This window comes from Piliocolobus tephrosceles, chromosome 11 (assembly GCF_002776525.5).
Source record: "Piliocolobus tephrosceles isolate RC106 chromosome 11, ASM277652v3, whole genome shotgun sequence".
Lineage (NCBI taxonomy): Eukaryota > Metazoa > Chordata > Mammalia > Primates > Cercopithecidae > Piliocolobus > Piliocolobus tephrosceles.
In genome coordinates, this window is record NC_045444.1 from 18,990,838 (window position 1) to 19,002,531 (window position 11,694).

At 38.0% G+C, this 11,694-nt stretch overlaps 1 protein-coding gene across 3 annotated transcripts in view; it reads left to right on the top strand.

The window, feature by feature from the left end:
• Positions 1–1,460: 1,460 nt before the first annotated feature.
• RAB3GAP1 (RAB3 GTPase activating protein catalytic subunit 1) overlaps positions 1,461–11,694 on the top strand; it is a 114,744-nt gene continuing 104,510 nt past the window's right edge. For 2 of the 3 annotated variants that reach the window (XR_002726671.1, XM_023193744.1), the window contains exons 1-3: positions 1,461–1,529; positions 1,635–1,690; positions 6,832–6,907. Coding sequence is in view for 2 of the 3 variants with exons in the window: in XM_023193744.1 (XP_023049512.1) it covers positions 1,512–1,529; positions 1,635–1,690; positions 6,832–6,907 (150 nt within the window). In the remaining variant the exon portion in view is untranslated. Of the gene's footprint in view, positions 1,530–1,634; positions 1,800–6,831; positions 6,908–11,694 lie in introns of those variants that run through there. The other variant, XM_023193745.1, reaches the window with a different exon arrangement.

Here is an 11,694-nt window from a genome sequence, read left to right on the forward strand (position 1 = left end):
AGGCTGAGGCGGGTGAGCACTTGAGCTCAGGAGTTCAAGACCAGCCTGGGTAGCATGGTGAAACCCTGTCTCTACCAAAAATTCAAAATACTAGCCAGGCATGGTAGCTTGAGCCTGTGGTCTCAGCTACTCGGCAGGCTGAGGAGGGAGGATCACTTGAGCCTGGGAGGCGTAGGTTGTAGTGAGTGGAGATTGTGCCCTGCACTTCAGCCTGGGCAACAGAGTGAGACTCCATCTCAAAAAAATAAATTAATTAATAAATAATAATAATAATAATAATTTTTTTTTTTTTTTTGAGACAGAGTCTTGCTCTGTCACCAGGCTGGAGTGCAAGGGTGCGATCCCAGCTCACTGCAACCTCTGCCTCCCATGTTCAAGTGATTCTCCTGCCTCAGCCTCCTGAGTAGCTGGGACTATAGGCGTGTGCCACCACACCCAGCTAATTTTTGTATTTTTAGTAGAGATGGGGTTTCCCCATGTTGGCCAGGATGGTCTTGATCTCTTGACCTACTGATCCATCTGCCTTGGCCTCTCTAAGTTCTGGGATTACAGGCGTGAGCCACCACACCCAGCCAATAATAATTTTTATCACTGAGGCTGCATCTCCTAGTTCCCCACCTCCAAATTCCCTCTGTGGGTTGCAAAACTCATTAAATGAGATTAAAATTTTAAAAACTTTTAATTATGTAAACATTCAAACCTAAACAAAAGTAGAGGAAATAGTATATCACTGGTTTAAACAATTATCCACTCATAACTTTTATTTCATTCCTAGCCTTACTCTTTTCTCCTTCCCATTACTTTGAGGCAAACCCCAGATGTGGCAGCATTTCATTTGTAAATATTTCAGTAAGAGAATGCTTAACTGCTAGCTGACACCCCTTCTGTTCTTCAACAGCTTAAAAAATGAAGCGTTTGTTGAACACCATGTTGCTCTTCCCAGAAACCAGGTAACAAGTATGATTTTATTTCAGGACAATCAACTGGGCAAGTTCTTACAGGGTCAGGGGGCACAGGGTACAAGTGGTGGGTATTACAGCACCTGACTTAGTGCGTTGCAATCAATAAACAGAGGTTGAATGAAAACAAACCCAATCGTTACGATGTAAGCCAATTGGTACTAACTACAAATAGGGGTTGAATGAAAACAAACCCAACAGGCTTTAAGTTTTTTAATCCAATCTTATCCACATGAGTTTAAGGTCTTGTCCCAATACCTTGCTTCTGTTCCTTTTCTGTATTCATTACAGGAAATTTTCAAGTTTTATTAAACCAGCTAGAGCGGAGTTTTATTAACCAGCTGAGGGCGGACTAAAGTCTTCCAGACCCGGACGAAGAAGCAGCACTCCCACTCACCAGGGCGACTCCTGAACAGTGGGGCGGGGAGTCAGGGGGCGGGGCCGCGCGGAGCCCCCGCCCAGACCCCGCCCACGGCAACTCACCATCCGGCTTCCCCATCTCTTTCGCTCTTCTTCCCGGCAGGCTTAGCGCCCGACCCGGCGCTCCTCAAGATGGCTGCTGACAGTGAGGTGATCTCTTTGCTCCCTACTTAATCCTAGTCACTATCTAAATTCGTTCTTCCATGTCGTCTCCTTGGGGCTTAATTTCTTTTTCTTTTCTTCCCCTTCCCGCAGCCCGAATCCGAGGTATTTGAGATCACGGATTTCACCACTGCCTCGGAATGGGAAAGGTGAGTGAATCGCATTTTTGGTTGCCAGCTCCCGTGGGCCCTGGAGTCCCCTGGCCGCTTCCCTGACCCCAGACACACCACAAGTGACGCCAATGGTTCTGCGGGAACGGTAGGTCTCGGGTCCCCTCCTCCTCTCTTCTCTGGTCAACCGCAAGCCTCTTCCACGTCTCGCGTCTAGGCAAGACGCGGCCCGCCCCCGTCAGCCAATCTTTGAGGCTCAGGCTCTCCCAAAGTTTTGTTTTCCTGTCAGACCGCTTTCCTTAGACTTTGGTTTTCTGGTTGTTACCCACTCGCAAGAACAATTTCCGAGGCTGCAACACCCGTTCCGGTTTTCATTACCGTTTAACTCATTATCATAAGCAGTAAACTTGGCAGGTGCGTCCCCCACCCCATCCCGTATACATTGGTATACCCTTTTCAGGAGGAAGTCTTTCTTCAGAGTATTGGTGGTTGTCCGTCTGTCACACTCCCACCATCTTCATGCTGTCTTTAATTTTTTATTTTTATTTATTTTTGGAGACAGAATCTCAGTCTGTCGCCCAGGCTGGAGTGCAATGGCGAGGTCATAGCTCACTGCGGCCTCGAACTCCTAGGCTCAGGTGAAGCTCCCGCTTTAGCCTCAGGAGGAGCTGGGGCCACAGGCCAAACTAATTTCTTAAAGATCTCGTTGTGTTGCCCAGGCTAGTCTTGAACTCCTGGACTCAAGTCTCGGCCCCCCAAAATGTTGAGATTACAGGTTGGAGCCTCCGCGCCTGGCCCATCCTGTCTTTTAGAATAACCTTTTTAAAAAGTCTGCATGTGGCTTTCGAATGCTTTGATTTAAGTTGTTACATTTCAGTGGGTACTGTGCCCAGGCTTCCTGTGCTTATCAAACTCAGATGAACAGCTGTCTGGGTGAAACTGTTCTATCACTGAAATTAGTTGAAAGTCAAGTTTATGGAGGAGTGATAGCTTAGATCGAGAAAGTTTCTGTTGAGTGTCACAGAAAGTCTTCAGTTTTCTGAGTGTCGAAGTCAGTGTTTACGCTGTTACAACATTTTATAATCTTTCTAGTTGGGAGAGGAAATTTGTGGATGTCGTGTCATTAGGTGGTCCTTGTTGGAATAATAGACCTGTGGTACCCTTCATAAAATTATCAGTAAGACATAACCACAGTGGCAAGACTTCATTGAGCAGGTACTGGGTGGCCAGAGCTATATACAAAGGGAAAAGCAGAAACTTGACCCATATATGTTTAAAAAACAACAAACAGCAAATAGTTAAAATGTAAACCAATTTATACTACCTATAAAAATAATAATTAAAATAATTATTATTTAAATGGGGGTGATATTGTGGGCTACAGTAGTTGGAGATATTTTCATAGAAAACATAGGAAATGAGCTGGGCCTTGAAAGTGGGAAGTGATTGGTTAAACATGAGAATGGACTGACATGGGCAGAGACATAGGTGAGAATGAACCTTTGAAGGGATTTATATCTTTACTAGAGTGAAGACTGTCTGTTGAAGGGAAATAAATAAGGTTAATGAGGAAGACGGGATTGGGTTATGGACATCTTCCCAAACTACATGCAGGAATCCAGATTCAGTATTCCTATGACCAGTGATTCTCATACTTTAATTTACATCAGAATCGTAGATTGCTGGACACCATTCTCAGAGTTTCTGATTCTGTAGGTCTGAGGTGGGACTAAAAATTTTGCTTCTGTAACATGGTCTCAGGGAATTCAGATGCTGCTGGTCAGGAGACCGCACTTAGAAAGAACCACTGGTTAAGACAATAGTGAGAGACCCTTGATTTTAGAGTGGCCAGGTGATATGATGAGAGTGGTTTTAGGACATGATGTAGAATAATGGCAGGAGACTTAACTTGATTCATAATTAGGATGGTGATTTGTGGACTGAAGTAGAAAGGGAGCCTAGAAGGGAGGATTGTAACATATTTCAGAGAAGATTTAGGTAATAAGCTTGATGATACATTAAGAGTGGGAAAAATCAAATGTGAACTGCAGTTTTTTGCCTGAAAGAATGAAGATAAGGAAGTGTCAAAGTGAGAAGATTTGATCCTGTTTTGAACCTGTTGATTTTGAAATAATTTGACGTCTTGAAGGTAGTTAGAAAAATGTAATTCAAATCTTGGAGGGTGGGGGTAGGCAAACATCAGAGTTTTGAATGGAAAAATGATCACTTTCCCCTAGTTAAAAATATCCTGAAGTGGAATATTAAGTCCTTTAGCTTTGCATATGGAAATAATTATTAATGTAGTTATAAGAACTATTGCAAAGTAGAAAATTCTGTTTTTGGCTTTTATACTGTTTGTAGTGTGCATTTTACAATGCATGAGAAAAAATGTTAAGACTTTGAAGTCTCAAACCTTGAGTTTAATTTTAAATGAAAGATCTTATCAATATAATATGTTATGAACTATGTAGATCATTTATTGAGAGAACTGTATAGAAGCCCATAACTCTTTTTATCGTTTGTTCATTGACATAATATTTATTGAATCCCCATAGGTCAAGCACAGTGCATATTAGGGATTTAGGGATGTGGTGGTTAGTAAAACAGGTACGGTTTCTGCTCTTACTAAATGTACAGTCTAGTGCATTACAGACACAAATCAAGTAATACAAGTGTGTAATTACGAGTTTATGTAAGAGCTAGAAAGGGAAAGAAACCTGCTCTTATAAGAACCTATAACAAAGGGACCTAATATAGAATAAGGAATCAGGAAATGACCCTTCATTTCCTGAGAGCTTTTAAGGAAAAAATTACTTAGTTTTTCTAGTCAAATCTCAATACTTGTAGGATAAAGTCCAAGTCTCTTAGCTAGTACTGATAGAATTCATTATTCATATAATAAGTATTTTAAGACATTCCTGGCCACGCATGGTGGCTCATGCCTGTAATCCCAGCACTTAGGGAGGCTGAGGCAGGCGGATCACTTGAGCTCAGGAGTTCAAGAGGAGCTGGGGCAGCATGGTGAAACCTTGTCTCTACTAAAAATACAAAAGCTAGCTGGATGTGTTAATGTGCACCTGTAGTCCCAGCTAGCCAGGAGGCTGAGATAGAAGGATTGCTTGAGTCCTGGAGGACAAGACTGCAGTGAGCGGTGATTACACCACTGCATTCCAGCCTAGGTGACAGAGTTGAGACACTGTCTCAAAAAAAAAAAAAAAAAAAATTTCTTCTATAACTGTAACAATAATGCCTTATAGTAGAATAAAATATAAAAACCACCTATAAACTTACCACAGGAAATAACGACTGTAAATTTTTGGACGTATTTCCTTTTAACCTGTGTTATTTGGATCAAATATTAGTATTTCTTTTCTTTTCTTTTTTTTTGAGACAGAGTCTCATTCTATCGCCCAGGCTGGGGTGCAGTGGCACAATTTTGGCTCACTGCAACCTGTGCCACCTGGGTTCAACCAGTTCTTCTGCATCAGCCTTCTGAGTAGCTGGGATTATGCCACTGTGCCCACTAATTTTTGTTGTATTTTTAGTAGAGATGGGGTTTCACCATCTTGGACAAACTGGTCTTGAACTCCTGACCTCGTGATCCACCCGCGTCGGCCTCCCAAAGTGCGGGGATTACAGGCATGAGCCACTGTGCCTGGCCTTTGTGTATTTTCTTTTGATTGACATGATTTTTAATGGGTGCATATTAGTCCTCGGAGTAGATGAACATACCATTAATTTCCAAGGGTTTGCTGCAGTTGGGCATTGAAGTAACTTCCAGTTTTTTTACTTTCATAAATGTAGTATACATTTCATGCACATTTTTGCTTGCCTATGGATATATTAAAATTTTTTCTTTTTGGTAAACATGTAAACTTGTTTCTAGAGCACTCATTTTCAAACCTAGTAATTGTCATGACTGACCCCCCGCCATGAATTAGTGTATGAATTGATACTGCATTTAATTTTAAAGCAGATTTACTAAGAAGCCTCAGATGAATCATAGATTTATTATTACTACCTTAAAACATAAATATTAGTTCATAATGTCACTGAAGAAAAAAATCTGTTGCCTTTTCATGCAGTTTGACTAAAATTAACTCTAGTACTCTAGTAATACTTCCTAGGTGTTTAGGGAGCAATGTTGCTGTTAGATTGCATCATACTCAGCTTATATAAGAAGTCAACTTAGAGTAATAACAAGTCTTCTGAATGTGTCTTTGACTGAGACTTGACAGTTTTCATTTACTGATGTTGAACATGTTGCTAGTCAAAATTCAGTTCTCTTTTTAATAGGCCTTCTTGGTCATTGGACTTAAAACTAAGTGAATAGTTTTAAGATCTGTCAGTTATCCTTAAAGTTGACATATTTACTTGTAATTTCTTGTCAGCTGTCCATTAAAACTTGTTTTAGTTTCATGAACCAAGTTCCCAAATAATACTTTCTTTTTTTGTTGGGAGGGGTAGTAAATCAGGGAATTCCTAATATATTTAAAGGAAAAGTTTATTTAAGTACGTCAGTTATTTTGGGTAGGAAAGAGATTATTGGTTTCATAATTTTATTTATTTATTTATTTTTGAGATGGAATCTCACTCTGTCGCCCAGGCTGGAGTGCAGTGGCACGATCTCTGCTCACTGCAATGTCTCTTTCTATGTGATTTTTGTGCCTCAGCCTCCCGCATAGCTGGAATTACAGATGTGTGTCACCACACCGGGCTAATTTTTTTTGTATTTGTGCTGGGCTGGTCTTAAACTCCCAACTTCAGGTGACTTGCCCACCTCGGCCTTCCAAAGGGCTGGGATTACAGGCATGAGCCTCTGCACCCAGCCCATAATTATCTTTAATAGTATTATTTTAGTCTGTCAGTTTTTATTTGTGCCCCAAATTTGTTTTATTTGTTTTAATAGAAATTTGTTAATTTCTTAATTTACATTTTATGGAAGGCAGAATGCTTTTGTTGGGTAAGCAGTAGATATAAATGAATCAAAACCTAAGAATTCTTGAATGAAAGATTATTTGTCTTACCCCATATCCATAAATGAAGTTAGCAATACTAAGTGTACGGAGTCTTCTCTGGTCAAATTGTTAAAATATAAAAAATACCTTTTTAAAGAAATTATATAATAATAGGAAATAATGTGTGCTGTTGTATTTAGAAGCTTTCTCCCCACTTCCTAGGTTTATTTCCAAAGTTGAAGAAGTCTTGAATGACTGGAAACTGATTGGAAACTCTTTGGGAAAGCCACTTGAAAAGGTCAGATCTATTTGCTGGTGTCTCTAAATGACTATTTACTTTGAAACCTCTATTTTCCCGCCCTTTGCTGCATTTGGCACATTTGAATTAAATATTTTTTAAAGTTATGTATAATCTGTAAACATCAGATGCCATTTGGAAGAATTTGGATTTAAATCTGTGGCAAATGATATATGTAAGACATTTGTGAAATGTTTAAATAATAAAGTTATATATATATATAATATTCTTGTGAGTGATTCTTTGTGAGTGAAATTTGCTTCTCTTTTGCCGTCTCCCTTGGAATGTTAAAACATATTTTTAAAAGTTTTTTAGTTTGTCAGAGAAACATTGCAGTGACCAGCTTCTTTGGTAGCATATTTTGCTTAACGAATGAGGAAAATTCTAGTACTTAACCACTGACTTACTGTAGGTAACAACTATTTCACTCAGTTTTTGTATTTTAGAATATCACTAGTAACATCCCCCTGCCCTTTTAAACTTTTTAACTTACGGATGTATTAAGGATTTTATTTAAGAATGAAAAAATTACTCTTTGAAATTGAGGTAGAAATCAAATTCTAATCTAAAGTATTGGTAGTTTTATTCATAAGCCACATCCCAGATGTTTAATGAAGAATGTACTCTGAGAACAAACCTAGATTCACTGTGAAGGGATCTAACAATTTGATTTTAAGTTTATGTAGATGCTTAGTTTGTTAGATAAATTCTTTTGAAATAAAATTTATGGTTGGTTTTATTACAACTCAATACTGCTAACTCAGTGATAACTTATTAACTCAGTAATTATTAATTCAATGGTAATTTAATTATAATTTACCCTGTGGTAGGAACTTTGAGTTCTCAATATTTGCTAGGGTTTTTCAGCTTTGTGATGGTGATACTATCAAAAAAGAGACTGTCAAAATGCATTAGGAAGCCAGGCAACATAGTGAGACCTGGTCTCTTAAGGAAAAAAATCTCCTTATTTGTATCAATATGAACAGAAAAAGTAAGACTACATATAAGAAATACATCATTTAAAGACTCTTGGCAATATATAAATTGATTTACTACATTACGTGTGTGAATAAAGAAAATGTGACGCTTTCAAACACGGGTCATTCTATTCCACTTGAAACACATACGTAACAATTGATATAGATGCCAATAAGATTAAAGGCAAAATAAACTGGATATAGCTAGAATAGGAAATGATTTACACTACCAAAAAGAGAGCTAGATCGGGTACTTATGAGCTCTGATGTTCTTTCATTCTTTGATTTACATGTATTTATTGAGTATCTGCTATGTGCCTGATGTGGAGAAATTGTGAACAAGATAAGATCAGTGTTGCCGTTGAACATAAATTCTAGTGAGGGTGATCAGTAAAGAAACATTAAAATTTTATATTATTATTATTTTTTAAATTGATATATGATAGATGTACATATTTTGGGGTACATGTGACAATTTGATACATTCATATAATCAAATCGCGTAATTGGGAACCCTTAAAATATTTATCCTTATGCTAGGAACATACAAATTACTGTCTTTTAGCTATTTTGAAATGTGCAGTCAATTAGTGTTAACTAAAGTCGCTCTAAGGGTTAAAGTTTTAGATGCTAAGTTCAGTTTTGGGATTTAAGTGGGTAATTATTTAAAGTAGGTAGCATACTGCCAGGCATGTAGTAGAGGCTAATGAAGTGTTAGTTCCAGTCTGTTTCTCCCTACTAGATAGTAGTACATAATTAAGATACAGAAAATATGGGCAGATTTCAACGTGAGCTATAACTATGATGAATAGGAAGAAAGTGTAGAGGACAGGGATTGTTTGGTGTAGAAAAGAACGTTTAGAGACTTCTTCAGAAGAGTTTAATTTATATGAAGGCCAGTGATTATTAATTTTCTTCCTCCACGGAGGGGGAGTTAAGGGAAATTATTTTATTAAAACCTTTAATTATGGAAAATTTCAAACATACATAAGGTGAACAGAATAGTATAATGAACGCCCATGTACCCATCACTTAGTGTCAACAATGAATACTTTGCTGTTTCTTGTTTGAGTTGTACCTCTGTTTAATCCCCTGCCTCCACTAGATTTTTTAGATAGTTTTTTTGGGTAAGATTTATATGCATTGTAATGCATAAAACTTAACTGCTTGATTTTGACAAATGTTCACATGGGTATAACTTACACTCCTATCAAGATAGAGGACAGCTCTGTTACCCCAGGAAGATCCTTAGTGACCCTTTCTGGTTAATTCCCATGCCCTCCAGTCGTCTGCTGCTATTATTATTATTATTATTTTTATTATTATTATTATTATTATTTGAAACAGAGTCTTGCTGTGTCGCCCAGGCTGGAGTGCTGTGATGTGATCTCGGCTCATTGCAACCTCTGCCTCCCGGGTTCAAGCAATTCACATGCCTTAGCCTCCCAAGAAACTGAGACAACAGGCATGTGCCACTTTGCCTGGCTATTTTTGTGTTTCTGGTATTTTGTATTTTCGCCATGTTGACCAGGCTGGTCTCCAATTCCTGGCCTAAAGCAATCCGCTTGCCCTGGCCTCCCAAAGTGCTGGGATTACAGGTGTGAACCACTGGGCTCAGCCTTTTTTTTTTTTTTTTAAATAAACATAAATTACTGTCACCTGCTCTAGAATTTTACATTTAGGTGACCATAAATGTCCCTGACATCCTTTACGCACCATAATGTTTTTAGATTCATCTAGGTTGTTGTACATATCAGAATTTCATTTCTCTTTATTGCTGTGTAATAAGTGGTCTGTTTTATGAATATACATGGTTTCTTTCACTTGTCCACTTACATACTATTAGGAATAAAGCAGAACCTTATTGTATGAGGCTTTTTGTGGACTTACATTTTTATTTCTCTTGAGTAAATGCCTAGGATTGGAATCACTGGGTAGTAGGATAGGTGAAACAGCTAGAGCTTTTTGTACTGTTTTACCTGCCCACCATCAATACATGGGAGGTTGTGTTGCTCTGCATTCTTACCAACAATCAGTTGTTTGCAGTCTTGTATATTTTAGTCATCTTAATGGGTATGTAGTTTGTGCTTTTAATTTATATTTCTCATTTTGGTTTTAGTTTGTATTTCTATGATGATATTAATACTGACCACTTTGAATTTTCATGCACTTAGCCATTTGTTTATCTTCCTTTGTCAAATGTCTTTTTCAAGTTCTTCATCCATTTTAAAGATTGGATTTTGTTTTTATTGAGTTGTGGGAGTTCTTTTAGTGTTTGTTTTTTGTATCATATATTCTGCTTTTAAGTCTTTTCTCAGTAGTTTTTCTAGGTTGTGAAGATCTTTTTAATGCATTTTTCTAGAAACTTTATCAATTTATCATTTAACTTTTGTTTAGGTCTGTGATTTATTTTGAGCTATACTATATGGAGGGAAGTAGAGATCAAGTTTCTTCTTTCTTTTTTTTTTTTTGCGTATGGATATCCTGTTGTTCTAGAACCTACTTTGGAAAACACCTTTTCCATTGAGTTGCTTCGTCACCTTTATTGAATAGTTGACCTAAGAAGTCTACTTCTGGAGTCTGCATTCTGTTTCATTAATCTATTTGACTATCCTTATGTCAATACCATATTGTCTTTTTTTTTTTTTTTTTTTTTTTTTGAGACAGAGTCTCACTCTGTCTCCCAGGCTGGAGTGCTCAAGCTTGGCTCACTGCAGCCTCCGCCTCCCGGGTTCAAGCTATTCTCCCACCTCAGCCTCCCCAGTAGCTGAGATTACAGGCACCTGCCACCGCACCTGGCTACTCTCTTATTTTTAGTAGAGACAGGGTTTACCATGTTGTCCAGGCTGGTCTTGAACCCTTGACCTCAGGTGATCTACCCGCCTCAGCTTCCCAGAGTGCTGGGATTGTAGGCATGAGGCACTGCGCCTGGCCTATATTGTCTTGATTACTGTAGTTTCGGATTTCCCAACCTTGGCACTATTGACATTTTGGGCCACATTGTTGTGAGGCTGTCTTATGCGTTGTCAGATATTTAATAGTATCTTTGATTTCTACCTGCTAGATGCCAGTAACGTTTTTCCAGTTGTGACAACCAAAATCGTATCCAGATATTGCCAAATGCCCGCTGAGGGACAAAATTGGCCCCAGCTGAGAACCATTGAATGGCTTTTTAGTAAATCCTGATGTTAATGTAAATTCTCCATCTTTGTTGTTTTCCCAAGATTTTAGATCTTTTGTGTTTCAATTATGAATTTTAGAATAGGCTTGCTTATTATTATAAAAAGGAGTATGATTATACTTAGACTGTAATTGGGGTTGTGTTGAATTTGTAGATCACTTTGGAGACATTTTAACAGTCTTGAAACGTCCAATCATGAACATGGCACATCTCTCCATTTATTTAGGTCATCTTTAATTTTTCTCAGCAACATTTTGCAGTTTTGGTAGAGGTCTTGTATATCCTTTGTTAACTTTATTACTAAGCATTTTATGTTGTATGATGCAAAAATAAATGGAATTGTTTTTTAGTTTTGTTTTCCAGTTGTTCGTTGCTAGTACTTAGATACACAGTAAAATTTTGTATGTTAACTTTGTGTCATAACGCCTAGCTAAACACACCTATTAATCATAATCATTTAATTCTTCTGCATTTTTCTACATTAATAGTTATGTTGCACACAAATAGGTACAGTTTTACTTTCTTTCCAATTTTTATACCTTCATTACTATTATTGTACTATCCCAAACCTACAGTTAACCAAAGTTTTGAAGCACTGAACATTTCCCCCACCTCACATTTAACGAGGG